At 33.6% G+C, this 26618-nt stretch overlaps 1 protein-coding gene across 1 annotated transcript in view; it reads right to left on the bottom strand.

The window, feature by feature from the left end:
- The window catches only part of Lrp1b (LDL receptor related protein 1B), a 1652823-nt gene that overhangs the window by 208011 nt on the left and 1418194 nt on the right, over window positions 1–26618 (bottom strand). Inside the window, exons 60-62 of the mRNA XM_090342868.1 lie at window positions 20647–20846; window positions 5596–5784; window positions 4602–4750 (exon numbers count right to left, since the gene is read on the bottom strand). Coding sequence (XP_090198994.1) covers window positions 4602–4750; window positions 5596–5784; window positions 20647–20846 — 538 coding nt within the window. The remainder of the gene's footprint in view (window positions 1–4601; window positions 4751–5595; window positions 5785–20646; window positions 20847–26618) is intronic.

Here is a 26618-nt window from a genome sequence, read left to right as displayed (position 1 = left end):
AGTAGAAACCTTGGGCTCTAATAGCAAAGATTTGCAATAGAGCAAAAACTTGATACATAAGGCCATATAGTATGAAGCTAATTGAATGGACCTCTAGGATATTGAAACAAAAGCCATTATAATGAATGATTGCTGTCCTTAAGGTGCTATGTTATCTCTCATCTCTTTTGTGTTCCTTTGTTATCTCATATTGTCACAATATCTTACTTTGTTATCTGATATATTAGATACATTTGTATTTGGTTACTTGAAATTGGACAGGGAAGGGGGGAAAACCAAGAGAGGGGGTGGGAGGAGGGTAATGGAGACCAAGACATGTGGAATGGTATCAATGTATGTGAATTAATGCACCTTCTATCTGGCAAATATCATGTAACCCTTTTATTAAATACAATAAAAATATTAAAAAAATAAAATAAAAATACATAGAAGAGAACCAGAACAAAAAAAAAGTGTATTAAAAATAGCAAACCATCGATGTCAAATTAGAAAATTATATGAATAATACTTTCAGGTTACGTGATATTTGTATTTAAATGGTTAGATTTTAGAGCATTGAATACAAATGTGTACAGATTTTCTAATGCAATAAAATGAAGTTTCTTATTCTGTTTTATTAGCAAGGCTAACTCGTGTGTGTGGGGGGGGGGTGTGGTGTGTGTTCTGGGGCTTGAACTCAGGGACTGGTTTGAACTCAGAAACTGGCCTGGCTACTGTTTCTGAGCCTATGGAAGCATAGAGCTCTACCACTTGAGGCACAGTATCATCTTTTTCTGAGTTAAAGAGTTTCATGGACTTTATCTGCCCTGACTGGCTTCAAAGCAAGGTTTTCAGATCTCAGCCTCCTCAGCAACTACAATTATAGGTGTGAGTCATCCATGACCAGCTTGTATTTATCTGATTTGTAATGAAAATAATCCTTTGGTGTTACTCTCTTCTTAGGTGTTTCACTCTTGTTTGAGACTGGAGTGATTGCCACTAAGTTTGCAATGGACTTAAGGTTTGGCCTTAACAGACGGAGTCATAGCCGCTTCAGAACAAAGCAAAAAAGTTATTTCAGAATATATTAAGGTAACCACCAGAAATAATTAAATAGGAATAATTAAATACTTTAAAATAATGAAATTGTTTTACAAAAGAATACATTTTACGAAAGAAGCAGAGAAAACATTACAACAAATCTGTAAAAGGAACAAAGTTTATGGACCTGTAGTTTCTGTTAAACATCAAAAGAAAGCCTACACTAATTGATTACATAGATAATTTTTTAACTTTATTTATTTATTAGTTTTATTTTTTGCCTATCATGTTCTTGGGCTCAGGGCCTGAGCACTGTCCTTGGGTTTTTCTCAAGGCTGTCGCTCTACAACTTGAGCCACAGTACTACTTCTGGCTTTGTTTTTACTTTGTATATGGTAGGAAGGAATTGAATCCAGTCTTTGTGCATTCTAGACAAGCACTCTACCACTAGGCCAAACTCCAAGTCATTGCATAGATAATTTTTTAAATATGTTCCTGTTGCCCTTGCGTGACAAGGGCAAAAACAACAATCAATAATTCAATATTAATAGTGGCCTGAAATAGTATTGCTATTGTTTGAAGATGCCCTCCAAAAGTTACACTGAAATTCAATTGTCACTTAATAAAGATAATACTTTCAAAAGATTAGAACAGCTTATAAGGGCTCCATTTTGTGTATGAATTACTGGTGTTATTAAGAAAATGGCTTAAAGCCAGGCCACAATGGCCCATGCCTTTAATTCCAGCTACTCAAAAGCATTGGGTTTGAAGACAGCACAAGCAGTAAAGTCCCTGAGACTCTTATCTCTAATTAACCTCCAGAAAATCAGAAGTAGTGGTGTTGTTCAAATGATAGAGTCATGAGAAAAAGAGTTCAGAGACATTACCCAGGCCCTGAGTTCACACTCCAAAAAAGACAAAAAGAAAAAAGAAAGAAAAAAATTGACTTCCTGCTTTCTCCTGCATTCTGTATTCTCTCATGTGCATTCTCTTGATATACCTTCTCTGTCTATCTCCCTCACTCCTGGTTCTCATCACATATGCAGCCCTCGTGATATAGATATGTATTTTTGCCAGTCCTGGGGCTTGAACACAGGGCCTGAGCACTGTTCTTGGGCTTTCTAAATGGTAGCACTCTATCACTTGAGCCACAGGACTACTTCCGGCTTTTTCTGTGTATGTGGCATGAAGAAATGGAACCCAAATGTTCCTGCATGCTAGGCAAGCACTCTACCACTAGTTCACACTACCTGCCACGCCCTTTTGATCTTGAACCTCACAGCCTCCAAAACTATAAGAAACGCATTTCAGTTTAGAAATAAATTAGTTCTGTCAGTGTTATTCTGCTATACAGTATCAGAACACAAGCTAAAACAAGTATCTCATTATAAATATGAGAAAATTAATACAACATGAAGTTTGGAAACAAACCCTTGAGATCAAAGAGTTTGCAGTAGAATCAGGGTGAGGTTAACTAAGGCTCTGGCTTCAGTAAGCTTTTAATCATTTCAAATACTGACTTCTGGGATAAGGTCTTTCTTATTTTTTGTTAGTCTCGGACTGGAACTCAAAGCCTGAGCACTGTCTTCGGGCTTTTACCAAGGCCTAGAGCTCTACCACAGCACCATTTCTGGCTTTTTCGATATATGTGGTACCAAGGAATCGAACCCAGGTCTTGGTGCATGATAGGCAAGCACTCTTATAGTAGGTCTAACCTCCGGCCAAGGTCTTTCTTTTATATTATCTCTCATATGTGATAATTATAGTTTTACCCTGAGAGAAAATCTGAGCTAATATTTTATTGTAATTAATTGAAGGGTTACATTATATTTGCCAGATAAAAGGTGCATTATTTCACAAACATTGTGCTACCCTTTCTCATGTTTTTGTCCCCATTCCCCTGCCCATCACCCTCTCCCCTCATCTTGTTTCCTCCTTCCCTATCCTATTTCGAATAAACAAATGCACGTACATACAATATATCAGATAGCAAGTGAAGTACTGTAACAATATGAGATAGCCAAAGGACAACAAAAGAGGTGAGAGATAACAGTACATTAAGAACATCAATCACACATAATATGGCTGTTGTTTCTATATCCTGGAGGTCCTTTCATTTAGTGTCATACTATATGGCCTATGTATCTACATTTTGCCCTATTGTAAACCTCTGCTAGGCGAGTCCAAGGTTTATACTAATTATGACAAATGAGGGAAACCATTGAGCCTATGTCCCTTTGAGTCTGGCTTACTTCATTTAATATGATTTTTTTCTAAATTTTTCCATTTCCTTACAAATGGGGTGATGTTGTTCTTTCTGATGGCAGTAGAGAAATTCAGTCTCTTGCAATAACATTCCTAGCAAGAGGAAAATCATCAAATTCTAAACATAGAACTTAAAGAATAAAAGAGGTCATTAAAAATAGTCATGATTTCATTTACTTATGTTACCTAAAGTATAAAAGGATAATTATTCCAATATAACAAAGTACTTTTATAATGTCATATGACTGATGTCCAAAATTTGAAAGTAACAAAATTGAGACCATCTAACTAATACTATGAAGCAAGATTTTTTTTTTTTCTGGATATCTACAGTGTCTGTGTGTGTGTGTGTGTGTGTGTGTGTGTGTGTGTGTGTGTGTGTGTGTGTGTAGAACACAGAGCCTCAAATTCTTGATGTTCATACTTATTTTTCTTTTTTAATTGTTGTAGGTTTTGTTGTTGTTGTTGTTGTTGTTTTCCTTCTACCTCTGGACTCACAGTTCCCCTTCTGACATTTTACTAGTTAACTGGAAATGAGTAGTGTAGACTCTTCTGTCTCGGGCTAGCTTCAAATCTGATCCAGAGATCACAGGCTTCTGAGTAGCTAGGCTTATAGACATGAACCATTAGAGCCCAGCTGCTGTGTCTTCATTGAAATAGTTACATTATACATAACACACACACATATATGTATATATATAAATATATCTTCTTTGAGGATTTATAGAACAGTACGCTGAAATAGATTTTAGATGGTTACTAGTGGAAGAAAAATTAATAATATGAAAAATAAGAAATAAGTTTGGAGGAACAGATAGGATGTGGGAGAAACATGGAAGCAGTGACAGTAAAAAAGAAGTACTGAGCCAGGGGCCCGTGGCTCATGTTTGAAAAACTAGCTTCTCAGGAGGCTGAGAGCTGAAGAGCTTGGTTTAAAGCCCAAGCACTAAAGTCCAAGAGACCCTGCCTACAAATTAACTACCAGAAAACGAGTGTTGGTGTTGTGATTCAACACCAACAGCAGCCAGGTCCAGAGTTCAAGCACCATAATTGACAAAAAAGAGTTGCCTTTCAACCAAGTATTACATAAATGCAATAAATCTTGATAAATGTCACTCCTTCATCTGTCATCTGTCCTGTACTTTACTTATACCCTAATGTCAAAATTTTTATTGGAAGGTTATACATTACATTGCTTTCCCTATGCTGTGGTGACCTCCATCACAAACATTTGTCCATCCTTCATAACTGCAAAAAATGAATGCTTCATACTTTAAAAAAAACATTTGGGACATGACTTATAGATCTCTACTCACCTGACTGGCTGTGCAATTGGACAGACAGGTCCTATTATCTGCTGCAAGGTAGAAGTTGGTGGGACATGCACAGGTGTGAGTTTTTCCTGGGGCTAGAAGGCATAAATGACTGCAACCACCATTATTGATCATGCACAGATGTTTGGAAACTAGAGATAAGAAAGAAACAAGAAGAAGACAGGAGAGTAATGGCTGTTAACATAATTTAGGATTGGAGATAGGCTTCCTTCTTTGTATCTTCATAAGTTATTATAACCAGAAACTTCCCAAGATCATAACTATGATCTTTATTTTGTAAATATGCTACCCAGTAAGTGACATTAATTTCACAATTAATAAACTTAAATTGTCTGTATGTAAATAAGCATATTAGAAAATTACTCATCAGAAGAATAAGCAGAGAACAGAAATATGTTGGGTAAAGATATTCATTTACTTTAAAATATAAGTATGAAATAAAACAAGAGAACAGTGATTCTGGCTAATAGATTAAAGATAATAGATTAAAGAATTTTGATATCTAAAGCAGACATGTATTTTCACTAAAGATTCAAACTTTCATGACATAAGATATGGTACAGTCCCATCAAAAGCATACCCTTAAAGATATTTTAAGTTTATCAATTTTAGAAACCTAGGGCAGCTAAAATTTAACCCTTCACTTCTAGCATTTAAGAAAAATTAAAGATCCTATATTTATTGTGTAAAACATTATTTAATGAGTTTATTCTTCACTTCTCTAACTACATATATACTGCCATTTCAGCTTCCAGTTATTTGATGAAAATAATTCTCCATTATTATAGAGCTTCTAATTACAACTCTTAATAATAGACTTTGATATGAACAACTTCATTTAAAAAATAATGCTATGTAATGAAATCTGGTCCTTTTTCTCTAAAGCAAATTTGCATATAACTTTGAAAGAATCAAATGTGGAATGCAACTGTAAGATGGTGATGGCATTTATGGAAATCATGGAAAGAATAATTACCATCTGGTTGTCTATAAGAATGATACACCTGGATATCTGTGATGGCATGCCATGAGTTAATCAGTGAGATTCTGTCTGCACCCGAGGTCTTATGGGCTCGGCTGAGTGACTTGGTTTTCCCATCAGTCCAGTAGATGTAGTCTTCAAACAATGTTAGTGCAATCACCCCTGGAATATCTTGATTAGGGACTGTAATAGGAGATGGTAAGATTAATGTTCACTCTTGGAAGACTGCCAGTTAAAATATTCAATACCACATGGGCTGACACTTACAACTGCTACAGAGCTTCATGTGAATAATTGCTGTGACAACCTGTCAGGCCAGCAAAGTTCTTTATTACCAGTTAAGGCAATGCAAGATTGGGTGAAGTTCACTTTTCTCAAATATACCTTGGTTACACCACTGGGAAGATAATGAATGTTATCCTGCTCAGCATCACAGGAAAATTGCTTCACCAGAAACAAGTAATATTCAATGTTTGCACATATAGACATATATATATATATATATATATATATATAATCTCCTTTAGTTGTTCTTAACCCCACACACTAAATCAAAAAATCATTGACCAATATTTTTTCCATATTAAAAATGATTAAATATCAATGACAAATATATCTCTAATCTGAAAACAGTTTTATGAAATGACTATGAACCATTTCGTTTCATGGAAATAGTATGTACATTGTAACTTGTAAAATAAGCTATTGGGAGAGAAGTGACAGATTTATTATTTTAAAGATTTAATAGTTATGCAATTGTATTGTTGCAAACTAAAATGATATTTTAAATGGATTTAGCAGGGCATTGGTGGCTTACTCCTGTAAGCTACTCAAAAGAGGTCTGCAGATCTTGGTTCAAAGCCAGCCCAAGCACCAAAGTCTGTGAGACTCTTATTTCAAATTAACCACTCGAGATGGCATTGGAAGGTGGCACTGTGGCTCTGTGTGGTAAACTGATAGTCTTGAACTGAAGAGCTCATGAATAATGCTCAGGCCCAAAGTTCAAGCCCCACAATTGACAAAATAAATGAATAAATAAATAATATCAAAAGAAAGAAAGAAAAAAGAAATGTATTTGTTGGGAGCAAGAGTGGAATCAAACTGTACTTTGATTTGCATCAGATAATTGCTTGATTGTCTTATTGTTTTTTGGCCTTCTCCTGTTCAATTGATCTGAGATTTACCATATGAATGTAACCCCCAACAGTTCCCTGATTAACCATCTGGATGTAACACCTGGGAGTGCCCTGGTCTCAAGAAGGGATATAAGCTTTGAGTTGAGAATAAACGGGGGCTGCAGTTTTTTTGCCTGGGCTGCAGACCTCCCGGACCCGATGTGTTTGTCTCTCTTCTATTTTTTCCAGTCCCTGCCCCCTATTTCAGGAACCCCAATTTGCTGCCGGTAGGCCCTGGCATGTATTTAAACATATTACAGTGGGTTGAGCATCACTAGTTCACCATTGTTGAATTCCTTTTCAAGTGAATCTTTGGGTAAATAAACTTTAGAAGTTGGGAATTAAAACAAACCTTATAATGCTTTATTATTCTCAATTCTGAAAATTGTCATACAATCAAATTCAAGAAAATGAAAAAATAATTTATACAAGCTTTCTAATATCTCCCTGTATTACAATTCAGATTTACTTTGGAAAATTTAAGGAACAAAACAATGACCAGATATATTAAAATTCCAATGCTACATCCTTTTTTCCTGATTAGATTTTAATGACTGAGGAACCATGTTTGGTTTATTTCTCAGTTAGTTGCCACTGAATACAGTAATGAAAGTTCAAAATACAGTTAATTTTTAGCAACTTTAAGACTTAATTAAAAATGCTGGTTAAATGTTTATTGGCAACTTAAAGTATATGCTTAAATACACCATCTTGTTAGATTTACTAAGCATGACCAAAAGTGATCAGGGAATTTGCCAGGATTCAAGGAGAAATGATAAAACAAATACAGTGAAAACCTTCACGGTTCTAGATATGGAAATTCATGGATTACATCAACAATACAGAATCTAGCAAGAAATACATCTAACACTTGAGACAGTGCACACAACGTATGAAAAATAAAAACAAATCAAAGATGCATTTTTGATATCTTAAATCTTGATGTAAAACTTCCAAATGTGCATCTTACTCATTTTGCAATATTATAAACATGGAACTAATCATTATAATGCTAAGGGGAAATGAGTACAAGAATGAAAAGCATATATTATCACATGAATTATATGAATCAAACTCATCCGCGGCTAACTCATTGTATAAACCCAATTCAAAAAGATGAAAACAATCAGCTAAAATGAGTATCAGGTTAAGTGATAATTGTGACTCTTTCATTTCAGAATATAGGGTGGGAAAATTTCAAAATACAATAAAAATTGCCAAGAATTTTCCAAGGCTTAAAAATATTCATCTTATACTTCAAATGTGAAAGCAATTACATCATTAAACAGATCCTCCACAGAAAAATTAATAACTTTCTAAAAATCTCAGCCCACTGGAGATATAATTAACTTCTGTGAATAAAGTGATGTTATTGCAAGAAGCTTCCAGTTTGCATTTAAAAACTACTACAGTTATTTTAACTTTTCAGCAGTAGTAATAACTTGTGACTAACTATTAATATTAAGCACGGGGGTGCTTCAGAACTAGGCCAGAGTCTATGGTCAGTTGGAGAGTAGATTTTGTTCCCACTAGAAATTACTCCAGACTAAAACAGCAACAATTTTGAGGTTGTCAAATTCCATAGCTGGATATCCAGTTCGTATGCCTAATTTCATTTCCTTTTCTCAAAATCTCTATTAGGGGATATTAGTGTTTACTGATAAGGATTCAAAACTTCAGAAAATATAACAAAAGAGGGATTTAAGAGAATACTAAATGAATGTGGTGGTACCTGAACTTAAGTCTATGTCTCTGCTGACCTCACCAACCTAACATTTGCATTAGTGAAAAACCACAGCCTACTACTACCTAATATGGCCAATTTCATAGGCTCCAAAAAATATTTAGCTGAACTGAATATTTTCTCATAATTGTTGTAGCTATACTTTTTAAGAGAAAGAACAATGACCAACTACCTTTTTTGAGGCTGTATTTGGTTAACAGAAAGATATGAAAAGTAAATTTAAGAAATCTTCCATTTAAAGTTATTTAGCAGACACAAAAGCAAAGAACATCTAAAACTGTTATGTAAGCTGCAGTTTAACAGGTGCTTTATTCTATATTTAAAGCTGATTTCAAAGTTGCATTCTGTACTTAGATGTCTATTTTTTGTAACAACATTATTTATTGCACAGTTTCCAGAATTCTACTCAAGTACTAGACATTTTATTTCATAAAATATATATTTGGAAGAAAAGAGTTGGTTTTTGACAAAAAGTAAATCACAGAAATAGTGTCTTCTGAGTTTCTCCCTTTTAATCAAGTTGGGTTTTCTCTTTCTGAGGCTCATAGTCATTATGTCATAATGTGACAAACAAAAGAAGGTGGCAATGCAGAATACCCTTGTAGCTTGAACATTCTCTTACAGCCTGAGATACTCTATTACAAGTCTTGCTTATTCAATTTTCTAGCTAGATATACACATGTATTTTTGGATAAAATCATTATAATTTTGTATTTCTGAATAACTAAATCAAACATACAGGAACAAAAAGGCATCAGAAACTGGAATCTAATCTGAGCTAATCTGATATGAAAATGCTATATGTATATATATCATCTATATCAAGAATATAGAATTGGCCTAATCCTTATATATTTCAATTGTGCTGCTCTGTTTTGTTTCTCATTTCCTTCAGATTTACATTGTGGGTCCAAATGCCCTTTAAATATACTGTTTTATTTATTTTGAGCAGTGCAACATATTATTGAAAAATAATTATATAGGCTTTGCAAGTACTTTTTTTGTTATTATGGCTCTATAGTAGAGTTTGAAGTCTGGTATTGTAATACCACCTGCATTGCTCTTTTTGCCTAGAATTGTTTTGGCTATTCTGGGTCTTTTCTTGTTCCATGTGAACATTTGGAATGTATCTTCTATTTCAGTAAAGAACGTCTTTGGGATTTTGATGGGGATTGCATATTGTATGTATATTTGTTTATTTGAAATAGGGAATTAAGGGGGAAAACAAGATTATTGGTAGGTTTGGGGTGGAGGGAAATGGACACAAAATCATGAGAAGGAATGTCACGTTTCGAGAAGTAATATATCTATTGCCTGAAGAATGTAAATATAACCCCTCTATACATTATTCTGACAATAAAATAAAATAAAAACATATCTAAGCACTAATTGAATTTAATAAAGGAATTATTTTATCGGCACCACACTCTAACCAACTGAGCTAACCGGCCAGGACAAAAGGAATTATTTTAGAAGAATACATATAGCTAAGGGACACATTATTTCTTCCTTCAATCTCATATGAGAAACTAAAGTAATTTGTAACTGTGAGAAAAACAACACATAACAAAAAAGTAGCTATTGATAAACTCAGCTACTGGTAAATCACTGTGCTTGGATATGGAGTGAAAAGGTTGGAAAAATTTCACTTTTTCCTCTGTTTATCATCTCATGCCCTACCAATCTATCCCAGAGTGTAAATAAAATGTGAAAAGAGAAATGTTTTTAATTTCCTTTGTAGGAGTCAGCCAACTAGCTTATAACCCAGAAAAAGGGTACACAGGAAGTAAAATTCAGACACCTTCACTAGCTAGTTCTCTTCTTTACGCCCAGCTATTTCTTTCTTATAAAAAAGAAGCAATGACAACCATTCCAGCATCAAATTATTTAGACTGACTGAAACACTGGAGCTTCCAGAAAGAGAACTGGATGCTAAATAACCTTTTCTCTGAGCCCCTAACACCGATAATATGCCTTGATATTCTTTCAGGAAAAGATTTAGTTAAAAAAATATGAGTATGAATTAAAGTAAGTGAACATAAAAACTGAAAAGGAAAAGATTAAAATCAACAACAATGGGGCCTAGAGCATGGCCTAATGGCAGAGTGCTTGCCCAGCATGCATGAAGCCTTTGGTTCGATTCTTCAATACCACACACACAAAAACCCAGAAGTGTTACTCTGACCACTAGCCTTGAGGAAAACCTAAGGACAGTGCTCAGGCCCTGAGTTCAAGCACTAGGACTGGCAAAAAAAGTGGAACAAATAAGGCAAAAAATTAAAAATATAAGAAGAATATATAGGCTGAGGAAAAAGATAAAATTAGATGATGACAGAAAGTGGTTTAATGTGTAACAGAAAGTGGAAAATTTATGTCCTAGTCAGTAGGTGGGTAGATAATGTTTTCTGTTTTTTAAAGAATCACAGGGAAGTGTGGGTGGTTGGGAAAATGACCAAGGGTTACCAATCTTCAGAGAATAACCACTGAGCTAATAGCTTTATTTACAACCTATAGGAGGATGATTTATGAAATGTTAGGATGAAAAACATGTGGTTTTATAATTTTTTCCAGTAATTATGGTAATGTCACAGAGTTGTTTTAATACGATGTTATTCTCTGTGTCATCAATAAGTTAAAACATTTTGGTTTATTGCTTTCTTCTACAGGCATTTTGCTTGCCTATTTGTACATGTAATATTGTTTAATAATAATTAGTATGACACATACAGTTTTGGGCAAATGGATCTAAAATCTATTTTTCCAAATTAATAATTATATCACAAAATAATGGGAATACTATGACTAGGCAATATTTTCAAATATTATGACAAAACACTGAAGATATGCTTTGCAATAAAAAATACTACAGTCTTTTCAGAGCATGGTAAAGGCTTAAAGGCAGATGTTTCCATCCAGAGTCTTACCCCTATGCAGAAGAAAACACCTCATGTAAACTGAATCTGCCTTGTCAAGATGACAAGTCCCACAAAAAACATTAGATGAAGTCAATGGAGATTATCTCCTAACTATCCCCATGAAAAGTGACCATTCTCTGGGCATCAAATGTCATCCAAACCCTCAGAAGTGGCAATTTCCTAGATAACTGTATATTTTATGTGACTAAGACTCAATAGGGACTAGTAAAATCATAGTTTGATAAAGACTGTTTGACTATGAATAGATTTTCCCCACCTCTTCATACACCTGGAACTCATGTCAGTATTCCATAAAATGGACACTTGATCTCATTTTTTTTCTTGTGTAGCCAGTTCTAATTACATTCTTTCACAGCCTTTCATTATTATTTTACAATTTAATTTCTGAGAAAGTTTGTTTTTGTAGAAATCTTAAGCCTCTGAGATCTAATTCTTAATATCTTCTAGAGTAAACACAGAAGAGTGTGAAGAATACTAGAATTATTTCCAAATATCTTCTAGGTTCCTATTGGAAAATAGAAACCAATGATGGAATGAGAGGACAGTTATCCTAGTATACAGATATGAAAATTGAATATCAATATGGGAAAGTTACTTGTGTAAAGGAGGAAAATCTACTAACCTAATTTATTAATTCTTCTGTACAACCTATGATATATTTGAGATGGAAATATTTTGTTAAAATTGAGTGAAAAGTCAAACAAGGATAAAATATAAAATGTCTGTGGAATCCACTAATACCTATTTGTTATTCAAGAATATATTCACATACAGTAGCTCCAAAATTTCTTGAGGTTTATAAAACTAAACATACTTAAATTTCAAAAAAAAGTGTGTGGAACATAGAGGAGACTTACAAAATGATCATTAACTTGAACAGTTTTGTATTATAATGTAACATGTCTTCTTTAAGGAACAAAACTGACAGGTATGATCCACATTGTAATTCTGAGGCATTTTAGAACTGGTAGTTAATTTCAATTTATTTTAATGGATCAGAACATTTCTACATCCACAAAATTGTATCTGGCTCCATTTCATTAACTTTTACTGTATTGTAAATAGTAGCACATCAACATTGTCGACATAAAATATATTAAGAAGTCTACTGTTTGTAATGGACTGTGAAAGGTAGGCACAGATTTTTCAGAAGTGCTGAAATGCAATATCTTACCATAACTTAACATTCTAGAATATTGTGAAATAATACAAGGGGGTTAGTTCATTACGTTTATTCTAGTTTTTGGAGAACATCAATAGATACTTAACTTTTAGAAAGATGAAAACAACTATTGACATTCAGAGTATATAAACACCAAATTTTGCCCATGTCTCAGTATTTTCCCTACAGAAGAAAACATTTTAAATATATTACATAATATTTTTCCAGTGGCATATTGATATGTAGATTACTTTTTCAACATTAATTTCATGTTCACTATATGAGTTAGGTTTGTATTTTAAATCTAAGCACAGAATTACTCCCTCAAATACAAAGTCAATTCCCAGAGCAATAAAGACACAAATGTGTTATACTACAACATTGAAACCTTAATATTGGGACTCTAGGTATAGAATTTAGTCTGTTATCTTTAAAATGAAGAGCTATAATAAGCATATCTATCTGAAATTTTAAACAATTTGCCCTCAAAATAAAAGACAGTTCAGTGATGAACTATAGTTGAGAATTATACTTAACTATTACACTTCAGAAAATTAGTAGTTTTGAGCATGAAATTTTCCACAATGATAGACAATATATGTACACAGTCATCATATTTAACGCAAGGTTAAATTATTTAGTGACACTCTAAAATATATTCTGGAGTGAAATTATCAGGACACATATACTTAGAAACTCTGCTTCAAAAGTATCATTAGCATATTTCACTCTTTTGTTAATATTAGCCCAACATGGTAAGTTTTTTTTTTTCCCCCTAGGTGATATCTTGTCTAAGATATATTGAATTTAAGGGCAAAACTAACAGAAATAAGGACTAAATCCAAATTTATATACTTTGGTATAAGTTACCAGAATAACATTTTGGTCCAAATACAATTTTCTAATATTTTAATTTCTTTTGTTATATAAAAAATAGAAACTCTAAGTTAATGTAGATCAACAGAGTTATTACTGAAAATGATCTCTAGAGAGATATGTGACTTAGGCTTAGCAGATTATACATTTAGAGAAAAGCTATATTTTTTGGAATGTATGGTAGATGCTAATCAAAACCATCATTTCAGAACCCTGTGACACAAATTTCCACATGAGATAGAAATGTTTTCTTATATGAAGCATGTGCCATTTGGAAACTGTGACCCAGCAATGAGCGTTGTTTAGTCTGAGTGGAAATACCTACTCAATTTGTAACTCTCTATATTATAATACTAAAAGATGGGACCTTTGAGAAATGATAACATTAAAAGAATCCACAATCATGAACAGGATCCATTGCTTATGTAAAAATGAAAGTACACCAGAGCTGGCTTATTCTTCTAGCATATGAAGATCTTGTATGAAGTTGTGTATGAGCCTTCTCAGGGCCTTCACCAGACTTAAAAATCTTCAAATTCCTTCAACTTAGACTTCTCAGCCTCCAGGAATTGGAGGATTTTTAAAAAACATAAGTGGTTGAGTGTAAATTACTATATTACAGGATCTGAAATAAGTTAAACCAGTAAAAAGACAGAAGGAAAGTTATGTCTTAAGTGGTAGAGATCCAATCTTTACTTGAAAATGCTAAGAAAAAGTAGAAGGCTCTGAGTTTAAGCCACAGTACCAGCAAAATATATGCATGCATGTATGCATACATACTAACATACATACATACATACATACATACATACATACATACATACATACATACATACATACATTTATTTTCTATTTCCTCCTTAATTTATCCAGCTATCAGGATTCAACATTAAAATATTTAATAATCTCCCTGGTAAGTTTCAAGGAGAACTGGGGTTTGTGTTGATAATTTGAGTATTCCATCAAGGCTAGATAAGCAAACATTTGACTACTATGTATTTCCCATCTCTCTCTGTTTAAAACTGAAAAACATTCATCTGAGATTAAGCCTTGAGGATTTTGTAACATATGTAAAAACTGTTCTTTGATTCCATTAAACATCAGGTTCCAGGTTTAGTTCTAGACTTCCTTTGATGTCATTTTGTCTCAAAATCCTTATCTCAGTACACAGGGCAATAATGGCTCAGAGTGACTTATGCTCTTTAGGGGAAAAAATGAGCTAATTTAGCAATTCAGGTAATCCAACCCAACTCCATTTATCTGCTTCTACAAAATTTCTAAATATTGTTTTCTCTACTTAAAAGATATTGCTTCACCTGTTATTACCTGTATTCCCTGGAATTTTGACCTGTCTACAAATTTAGGGGAACTCATTAAGAAACATAACTAGGTGTATCTACACTCTACCCTTTTATTGCATCTTATTTGCCCTTTCCAAATTCACCTGTCTCTAGAATTGTGTAAGACTTACTCAGGAGAGTCTACTGTACTTAAAAAAAAGTATATGGGAACCAGGTGAATTTCTTGCTGTGTGACTTTGAGCCAGTTTCTTTCCTTCTCTGTTCCTCCTTTCTTTTCACCATAAAGTGAAAACCTTTGAATAATAATCTTCAGGCCTCTCCAGGATAAGGAAACAAAAGCCATATAATGAGTGACTGTTGTCCTTAATGTACTATGTTATTGCTCATCTCTTTTGCCATCCCTTGGTTATCTCACATTGTTAAAATATTTCACCTTGTTATCTGATGTATTTTATATGTGCTTAATTGGTTATTTGAAATTGGATGGGGAAGGTGGGAAATCAAGATAAGCAGGGGGAGGGTGGGAGGGAAATGTGGACCATGTCATGAGAAAGGGTATCAATGTTTGTGAAGTGATGCACCTTCTATCTGGTAAATATAATGTAAGCCTTCTATTAATTACAATAAAAATTATTTAAAAAGATATTACTTCACATAAAGACCTTCAGACCTTCATAAAAAATTGTATTCTTTCTTCAAAATCAAAACCTAAAACTCTGGGAGGGAAGTTGTAGTTATAAATGCTTGAAAGTGGTAAAGGAAGAATCCAAAATTTGTAGATCCAGGATTTTTATTATTCAAGTGGAAACATTCTAGTTTTATATAGAGATTAATATACTGATAAGCTGAATATTTCCATCTAGAGGATATCTTTGGTTGCCAAATCTCTCCTTAGAACTGTTTCATGTCCTAAAGTAGGAAGCCTTTGTACATTCCTCCTTCCGAATAAGTTATCAAAATATTATGAATTGCTTTCTAGGACAAGAGGTGCTACAACATGCTTACACATACCATTAAAATGTGTCTCACTGAAATAATTTCAGTCAATAACATTGCCAAATTTAGGTTTATTTGGGTTTATTACTCTCTTGATAATGTATGACTATGTGTAAAACAATAGACACAAAATGGAATTCCCCCACTTCAACTAATGGAACAACACTATACATCATTTAAACTTCCAGTTTTTCTGCTCTAAACTTAACTGATCTCTTCTGATTTATCTGTTAAATAACCCTTGCTCACATAGTATTGCTATTCCCACAGCTCTAATTACTTTTAGCATATTTGCTGAAATTGTTTCAGTAGTCTCTAAATTGGTTGCCCTACTAGGGTTTTCATTTTCCATGCTGTTGTCAAATCTAATAATAGCACTTTATCATCTAAATAGTATCAAAGGCTCCCTATGAGTAATGAACAAATGGAAATGATGTACTACAGTAAGCTTGTAAAAATATGGCCCCAAATTTTGTTCTTGTTTGTTGAATATTGCTTTCTCCCTCTTACATGATTTGTAGTCATATCAAATCCTCTAAATTCCAGTTTCAAGACTCTATACTTTCCACAGGCTGTTCCAACAATGAGAAGTACACTTACCACATTTTTTGCTATTGATAGTCTTTCTAAATCAGTAACATTACTGAGTTCTCCTCCCCTCAGCAAAGGTGTTGATGTTCCTGCTGCCTTTTCACAATACTGAATACATCTAATACTAATCTTGTCATTGTCCTCTAATAAGCATTTTTCTATATTAAACTGCTTTTGAAGCCAGAAACTAGTCATCAAAACCTAGAATAATGCTTAGCCCAGAAACACAGGTTTTAGTGAGATATTATTGAATAAATGATAAAAAATAATGGGCAGAAATAAAGCATGAGCACACACACAGACACATTACACACACACATTACACAAAGCACAACACTCATATGGATTAAAGAGAGGTTAATGTTGTTAAGTATTTTTATATATTTCCAAATATTCAAATTAATCAATGTTTAGAAAAATAGAAGTAAATATTACAAGCAATGTTTACCTTGAATGAAATCTAATATTTTGTTTAATGCAGAGGAATCAGAAACTTTAAAGATTTTTGTAATAGAAGAATACAGTAATATATAGGTTAGAGATTTTTGAACCAGAAAAATATTATAATGAATAATATTTCATTTATTCATTTTATGGTCAAAATAAATTTTGTGGGTAATGATTTTGAAAATTAAGTTTTGGCAAAGATTAACTTTTCCTCATTACAAAAAGTAGGCTTATTTAAAAGAACTATTTTCTGAATTTTCTCAGACATAGTTTGTATTCTGAAATTATTGTGTTATGACTAGATGGTATATAGTTATAAGGAGCTTAGGTCTTAATTTTAACAGACACAATAATTGAGAACAAAATACTGCAAAGAGCCTTGATATAAAAAGGATCATTATGTTGGGTGCAGTGGCTTATGACTGTAATTCTAGCTACTCAGGAGGCTGAAATCTTAAAAATCTCAGTTCAAAGCCAGCCTAGGCACAGAAGTCCTTGAGACACTTATCTCTTAAACACCAGAAAACAGGAAGTATTGCTGTGGCTCAAGGGGTAGGGTGGTATCTTTGAGCTAAAGAGCTCAGATGCAGTGCTCAGGCCCAGAGTTCAAGTCCCATGACTGACCACAAAAAAGTATCATTATTAAAGTCTACAAATGTGTACATTTGATTTATCCTAACAAGGCAAAAGTGCAGAATAGAATAGTCTGTTCCTCTTTACCAAGTTCACCAAAAATGGCCCTTGCTTTCATTGGCTATGCAGCAAATACAATTGAGGCTCAGTAAAATGATCACCTTATTAGTTACTACTGGGTAATTACTGGTTGTCATTTAAGTACTGACAGATTCCGAATAAGGTACTCAATAGATCTTTCATTAGTCTTCAACTCTATTCTTTTTCTCCCACTTGAGCTTCAAGGGATGGTCAAAGTGAAGTGTTTTCATGTTTTCTGAAGTGCTATTTTAGTAATATTATACTTGATAATATTTTGGCTAATATTTTATGACCCCTATGGTTTTTCTTACCTAAATATCTTCCTCTATCCAGAGTCAACATCAATAAGTGAACTATATTTTATCATTCATTTAATATTTTAATTGTTATTGTAAAGGTGATGTTCAGAGAGGCTATAGTTACATAGCGAGATAAAGAGTACATTTAATTGAATGTTGTCCAATCTCTCTCTCAGTTCCCATCGACAAATTGTGGGTGTCTACTAAGTATCAGTACTGCATTTCTTCAGCCTTTGTCTTGCCATTTCTGTGGCCTCCTTAATCTCCCCAAAATAGGTGAATAAACAATATAAGGGAAAAAGAAAGAAAAAACAAAAAAAGAAACCTCTTGTTTCCATTTCCTGGAGTTCATTTTGATAAATGTTATTTTATATGATCAGCTGCACATAACTTACTGGCCATTAAGTTTTTCAAAGCATTAGACATCCATATTTGAGTCACATTTTAAAATAGCGGTGGATGAAGTTAGTATTTCCTAATAGCTTTACATTTCACCTGTGAACTTGATACAGAAACACCAGAATCAAAAGAAAAATAAGCAACTGTGTGATACAAATATATATTTTTATATTTACCTTTCTAACAAAATTTGCAAAAACCTCAATGTACATCAAACTTAAATATTCACAGCAGCTTGGTAATTTTGGCAAATGATAAAAAGGGAAAGGCATATAGTTTCATAGGGAAAACGTTAAACTCTACAATAAAATTTTGATCCCTATTACCTCAGAATAATGCAAGACATGATATTATTGATTCTTTGGGGAAGACATTTTGATAATGCCAACATGTTTTCTGTATTTATAATCTTACTGTATTTCAATAAGGCTTCAATCAAATGCTATTCAGATGTTTGTTAATCTCGACATTTGGAATCTACTTGTCATCCCTCAGTGCTTTTACCTTAAATAAAGTATCTTCAATGGCTTCCTGTAAATATAATGTATTTGAAGGACATAGTTTGTGCTTAGTACTTGTGGTTGTGACTATAATCCTAGCTATTCAGAAGGCTGAGATCTGAAGATCATGGTTCAAAATCAGTCTTGTGAGAAACGTTTCTAATATACATATATATATATATATATATATATATATACGTCATTTGAACTCTGAGCCTAGGTGTTGTCCCTGAACTCTTCAGCTCAAGTCTACCTCCCTAACCCCTTGAACCACAGCCCCACTTTGTGTTTCCTGGTGGTTAATTGGAGATAAGGATACTACAGATGTTATTGTCTGAGCTGACTTTGAACTGTGATCCTCAGATTTCAACCTCCTGAGTAGCTAGGATTACAGACGTGAGGTAAAACATCCGGCAAGTTTCTGATACTCTTATTTCCAATGACTCACCAAAAAGTTATATGTGGACTTGGGCACTGAAATGGTAGAGTGCTAGCCATGAGTAAATATGCCCAGGGACAGTGTCTGGGATCTGAGTTTGAGTCACCAAAAATATGTATTTGTTTAAACATTAACAGAGAAATTTAACCAAATATATGAAATGATGTGACTTTAGCACAATCCTAAAACCACAGCTTCTTGTTCATATTTCTAACTTTTCTATCACTACTGTTCTTTCGGCCTTGGGGACCAAACCCAGGGCCTTATCCATGCAAGGCAAGTAACCCACCACAGATCTATTTTTCCTAGACTTTCCACAGCCTTTGTATTATTTACATTTTTCTTTTGAGGGTCTGTGAATTCATACTTCTTAGTGTTCCATACTGAAAACTATTTTGAGAGCCTCATCTGACATTGTAATCATATTCTCTCCTTTTCTATTTCTTCTTTTCTCTTCCATCAAGAGACTTCTCTAAGCCTACTGCCTGAGAAAAAGCAATATGATAAGCTTGGTCATATGAACAGGAGCTTTATTTGAAACCTCTCTGTAAAATTCAAACATCTGATACTAAATGTGATGTGAGGTCACTAAAGAGTAATAAAAATTCATTGTTCTTTAAATTCAAAGAAAAAGAAACTTAATCATTAAGATACAACCGGTATTTGAAATAGTTTGAGGAATTCTGTCAATCATTTCTAGCTTGTGTTCAACCTATTCATGCAACCAGTCCTTGTTTCATTATCTCCTTATGCATTGCTCTTTAATTCCTTTGTTATTAACTATCCTTTCCTTAATAATAAACCGCTTTATTCATAATTCTTCCCTGATATCTAATTCTTTGTCTGACACTTCAGGTGGTTTCAATGAACTGAGAGTAAACAAAGGAGAAAAATAAAACATTTGTAGGATTCTATGTTCATTCACATTTACATTGTATGCTGAATGTTATTCTAATTTGAAAGATGTTTTATATTAATTTCTGTGCTAGAGCAACTATCATTGACTAATAGTAAATTTAATTACACACATAGTTCAATCTATAACTTTTCAAATGTTGTTTTACTGGCAATAAAGGCTATAGTTTCAATTTTCTTCAAATGAATCACAAATCCTATCAATTTGCCCTAAGACTGTCAGGTTACAAGGAAATTTTCAGCTATTACAATCAATTGTGTTATGTAAATACATTAATTTATAAAACTACTGCTCCTTTATTACAGAAAAAAATTAAAAACGCAATTATAAAAAAACTGACAGTATCAAAATCACATATGCAAACGTTATATAATTTTTGATGAAATTGCCTAATTGTAATTTCCCAGTTTTACAATATAGTATAATAATGTTATATTAATGTTGAGATGAATTTCCTAAAGCTTATTATATATATATATATATATATATATATATGGATGTGTGTTTGTGTTACAGTAAAAGATTGACTCATTGATATTGCTCGACCAACCTTTGTATCTATGAGATCCATCCATGTTGCTAAATTCAATGTGATTTTCATCAGCCCAGTAGAGTCTATGGTTGACATAATCTATTGTTAGTGCCATAGGTCTAGAAATCTTGGTTTCTATGACAACACTCTGATTGGTTCCATCCATCCCAACACGGCCAATGTGAGGATTCTCACAACAGTCAATCCAATATAAATACCTAGGAAAGAAAATCAGAAGCCATTTGGTTTACAGACAGCCCAGGAGTAAAACATCACACAACATTTCACTTCTTTGGCCTGTTTCCATTTAAAAACCAACATGAAATAGGCTATACTCAAAGGGGTAGAGTGCTAACTTGGAGCAAAGTGTTGCTTAGTGACAAGGCCTAGGCCCTTGGATCAAGTCCCAGGACCAACACACACACACACACACACACACACACACACACACACACACACACACACTTTAAAACTAAACTTAAAAATTAAATGAAGCTGGGCACGGTGGCTCATGCCAGGAAGCTGAGATCTAAGGATCAAGGTTCCAAGCCAGACCAGGCACAAAAGAACCTGAGACTCTTATCTCTAATTAGCCTCTAGAAAATGGGAAGTGGGGCTTGGCCCAAGGGTATGGTTGAAGCCTGGAGCTGAAGAGCTCAGGGAAGGCTAGCAGACCAAGTACAAGCCCCATAAATCACCAAAAATAAATAAATAAATAAATAAAACAAAACATAAATAAGAAAGAAAGGAAGGAAAAAATAAAAGAAAAGAAAACAAAAGGGGCTGGGAACTTAGCCTAGTGGTAGAGTGCTTGCCTAGCATGCAGGAAGACCCGAGTTCAATTCCTCAGTACCACATACACAAAAAAATCCGGAAGGGGTTCCTGTGGCTCAAATGATAGAGCTCTAGCTTTGACAAATCCCAAAGTCAGTGTTCAGACTCTGAGTTTAAGCCCCACGACTAGCAAAAGATAGTAAAACTGTTATGATTATAATTAATTGTGATAAATAATAAGGAAGAATATATCTGATAAGAACTAATCTGTAACTGAAAATTACTAGAAATTACTATATGTAAATACAATGCTCTGAACGGCAATTAAAATTTGTGCATTTTAAATGATCTAATTTATACATAAGACCAATTCTAAATTATTTTCTATTTTCTAAGTGCTTTTTGGACAAAGATCTCAAGTATATAAAAGACACATTTTATAGTGTTCATCATTAGTTACACTTTGTCAAAAACTATGAAAAAGACTCTCCTAGTAGAGGATCACAATAGCTCAAAAGGTATGCACATATGGTCATATAGGATGAGACTAAATAAAATGAACTCTAAGATATGGAAATAAGAGGTTTATCTTTGTGATTGTTGTTCTTAATGTACTATGTTCTTTTTTTCCCCTAATGGTTAATCTCATGTGGTTACTTGTATCTGACTTTGTTACCTTACATATTGTATATGTTTATTTTTTTATTTGAAATAGGGAAGAGAAGGGGAAAATCAAGATGATTGGGTGGGGGTTGGGGGAGGGAAATAGGGACAAAAACATGAGAAGGGTTATCAACGTGTAATAAGTAATGCACCCAATACCTGATGAATATAACTGAACCCTATATATTACCCAGCAATAAAATTTAAAAAAAATTATATAAAATGCAATGCTAATCATCTTATCTCATTTTTCAATCCTGAGATTTTATCATATAATTTACCTTGACCATGCTCTTTCATTTGTAAAGATAGTTTCATGAAAACATAATTCACATTGCCCCCTTGTGCTCTCTACAAATTATTTCCTGATTAGTGTCACTTCACATTTTCATGTGGGTTAGAAGATCAACTATATTTGAGAAATGCTTTCTAAACAAGGTAAACCTAATCGTTTTTATAGTAAAACTACCCGAAATCAGAAATATATTTTAATTGTTATTTAACAAAAAGCTCATGTACTCATTTTTTTTTCAGATATTTTGGAGCAGTAATATAGATTTTCATAAAAATTACTGCACCATGAAATACTTGTTAAATAAATGTGCTTTGGTCATTTCATAGTTCACAGTATTTCACTTCTTTATTGCAAATGAAGTTTCCACCATGATATAGGTCCTTATGCATCATAATCAAATAATCTAAATATAGGTCAACTATAGAACATGTCTGATAAATACCAAATCTATATTTACACAGATGGAGAACAATAATTTAAAACAGGATTTTTTTTTTGCCAGTTCTGGGCCTTGAAGTTGGGCCTGAGCACTGTCCTCGGGCTTTCTCAAGGCTAGAGCCACACCACTTGAGCCACAGCACCATTTCCAGCTTTTTTCTATGTATGTGGTACTGAAGAATCCAACCTGGGTCTTTTGTTCATGCTAAGCTAACAGCCTTACCACTAAGCCAAACTCCCAGCCCAAACCAGGATTTTTGTGTGTGTGTGAGTCATGGGGCTTAAACTCAGCCTGGGAACTATCCCTGAGCTCTTCATCTCAAGGCTACCATCCTATCCTTGAGCTAAGACCCACTTCTCATTTTCTAGGTTAATTGGAGATAAGAGTCTCAGGTCCTTTTGTGCCAATTAATTTCAAGAAATTAATTGGAGATAAGATTCTTGGGTCCTTTTGTGATTGTGCTGGCTTTGAACCTTGATCCTCAGATCTCAGCCTCCTGAGTAGCTAGGATTACAAATGTGAGTCACTGTACGCAGCCAAAACAGGATATTTTTTGAGACCACATAAAATTTCTATACTGGGACATAAAAATTAAGAGATAGTACTTTTGGTTTTGAGGAATTCCCAGTGATTTCAGTAGCAGTGAATAAAAAAATAAATGAGTACACTGATAGGCACATAGCATGTGGTCAGTAAATAACATCTATTTTTAAGTCTTCTAGAGAAGGCATATATAAATTAATAACATTTTTAAGCAATATCCTGGTCCACCTGATAAGACTGGTTCATGTATGTATAGGTGTGTAATTATATTTGATTTGTGTATGTAATAATATTATCTATCTTTTAAAAACTGAGCAATCAAAAATTATGAAAGCACTATATTGTATTTAAAGAAACTTTGGGAGAGCCAAGATTGCTGGTTCACTTCTGTAATCCTAGCTACTCAGGAGGCTGAGATCTGAAGATTGAGACTCTTATCTACAATTAACCTTCAGAAAAAGTGAAGTGGCGATGTGGCTCAGGGAACAGGACAGTAGGAAGAACTCAGGAATAGGACCCAGACCCAGATTTCAAGCCCCATGACCTAATAAAATAAATAAATAAAATCTTTTGGGAGGTAGATCAGTACTTGGGCAGAGCCTCCTACTCTCACTTATTACTGCTTTCCACTTGAGCATACTGCATTTTGCTGGTTTAATGGGAGATAAGAAATGAACAGACCTGAGCTAACTTGGAAGAAAAATGCTTAGATTTGTACTTCCTAAGTGGCTGCACACACAAGTGTGTACATGCACATGCACCCTCACACACACACACACACACACACACACACACACACACACACACAGATTTGCTTGTCTTGAAAATATCTTACACTGAATAAAGTATAAATCTTCATTTTACCCAGTACCAGACAAAAGACAATTGTGATACCTCAGTATTATTTCCATACTTAAGCCCCATTTAGTTTTCCTCTAAAAAAATCTGAGAATGCCTACACTGAACCAAATAATATTACATTTTAAAATTCAACCTTTGTATAATTTCCTAAGTATAAAAATTTGCAAATAATTAAAACTTAAAATGGAAATTTCAATGAAAATATTCAAGGAGAATTCTGAATTGTACCCACATAGTATTATACAGTTCATCTAAGATTACATATAAAAAAATTTCACTGCCTAATAATGTCTGTTGTGCCAGACCAAATATAAACTTGAAAAGAATGTCTGCAGCTTGTAACCATAACAACTGGCCTATTTTATTTTTGAGGATATTTTCAATAATTAAATATAATACACTATTCCTTTAAAATAGATTAAGTAAAAGTCTAATCACAGCTTTTATTCCTCAATTCAGGTAATAAATTTACAGAAGTTTCTCCCACCTGTAATTATTTTTAATTCTGCAATATAAGGTAATCATTTGTCTTCATTGCATAAATAGGGAAATACTGAAACCAGTTGTTTGAATTTTCTGGGAAAATATTTTTCTTAGTGATTGTAAAGTTCAATGAGATATTTCTGGCCTGCCTACAGAAATTAGGCACTGTATTTTCATCCTGATATGTTGTATTTTCCCTCACAACTGGAGTTCCCTTAGGACTCTTCTCTTTGTAGCATGCAGGTTATTTACATAGCAATGCACTGACTTGTATGTAGGTATAAATATGCTGCCACTGTAGCTGTAACTCCACACTCAGTGCACATCCAGTTACCATTCATTATTTCCTTCAGTTTTGAATTTAATTCTTTCTGTCACACACATACACTAATTGAGACATAGTCTGAGCACTAAAGCTACTTACATTCTTTTTTTAAAATTTTATTTATTTATTTTTGTCAGTGGTCACGGGGCTTGAACTTAGCCTGGGCACTGTCCATGAGCTCTTTAGCTCAAGACAACTGCCCTACCCTTAAGCCAAGCCCTACTTCCCATTTTCAAGAAATTAATTGGAGATAAGATTCTTGGGTCCTTTTGTGATTGGGCTGGCTTTGAACCTTGATCCTCAGATCTCAGCCTCCTGAGTAGCTAGGATTACAGGTGTGAGCCACCACGCCTTAATGCAACTTATATATATTTTTTAAACTTAATTTCAATGTTCACGAATTTATTACTTCATTTCTTTTTTTTCTCTGGATTTTTTTTTATTGTAATTAGTAAAAGGGTTACATGATATTTGCCAGATAGAAGGTGCATTAATTCACATACATTGATACCCTTTCACATGTCTTGGTACCCATTACCCTCCCCCCCACACCCCCCACCCGTCTTGGTTTTCCCCCCTTCCCTATCAAATTTCAAATAACCAAATACAAATAAATTCAATATATCAGATAACAAAGTCAGATACTGTAACAATATGCAACTTATATTCTTAATGGAAGTAAGACGTTTAGAATTTTAAAAATCACATAATATTAAATGTTCTCAATGTGTTCTCATTTAGGCAAATTTTAGTTGTCTTTCCCACAGGAAATCATAATTGCTGCTCTTGGAAAAATGAGTTGTCACTCAATCCAAAGAAAGAGCATTCAATTCAGAAACTGTGGCGAAGTCTGAAATGCTGTGAATTGCAAAATGAATCTTTACCTGCTTGTTCCATTGGTAAACCTTGTACTGGAAACAGCAGGTACAGATGCTGGTATTACAAGTCTCAGGTATTTTCATGAATATATACTTCAGATTAAAAAAAATTAGCAGCTACAATCATATTCTATGGATTAGTTAATAATTATCTAGAGATAAAAAATATAAAATGAACTTACACCTTTGAATATAAGGTGTAGGGTATGGGGGTGTAGCTAAGTAATAGATTACTTAGAAAATGGTAACCCTTAAGTGGGTCTGAGCCTCAGAAATACAAATGAAATCAAGATTATTGTATTCATCAACTGCTTTGTTAAATGACACCTCTTTGTTCAACTACTGAAAGATACTACTGCTACCACTACCACTACTACTACTAATAATAAAATAAAGCAATCCTCTAGCAATGCTATTTATAACATCACTACTACTTTTAAATTTAAAGCTAATCATTAAAATAGCCAAAGCACAAGGTTTGTGGCTCCTTTCATTAGATGGACACTCAACACTGGGCTCAGGATCCATGTTCTTTCATTAGTGGAAACTATGATGGGATGTAAATGCAAAGAATATGAGACTGAATTTTGGAAACCAATTAAATTGCTGGTTTGATAGTGTACTACCAAAGTAATCTCAAGAAAATCATTTAACCCAGTTTAAAGTTTAATGTTCTTATATGTGTTTCAAGGAAAGCAATAAAAAATAATCTTATCTTTCTTAGACTCT

This window comes from Megascapheus bottae, chromosome 12, assembly GCF_031878675.1.
Source record: "Megascapheus bottae isolate mThoBot1 chromosome 12, mThoBot2.hap1, whole genome shotgun sequence".
Taxonomy (NCBI): domain Eukaryota; kingdom Metazoa; phylum Chordata; class Mammalia; order Rodentia; family Geomyidae; genus Megascapheus; species Megascapheus bottae.
This window is presented reverse-complemented; position numbering and strand designations above follow the sequence as displayed.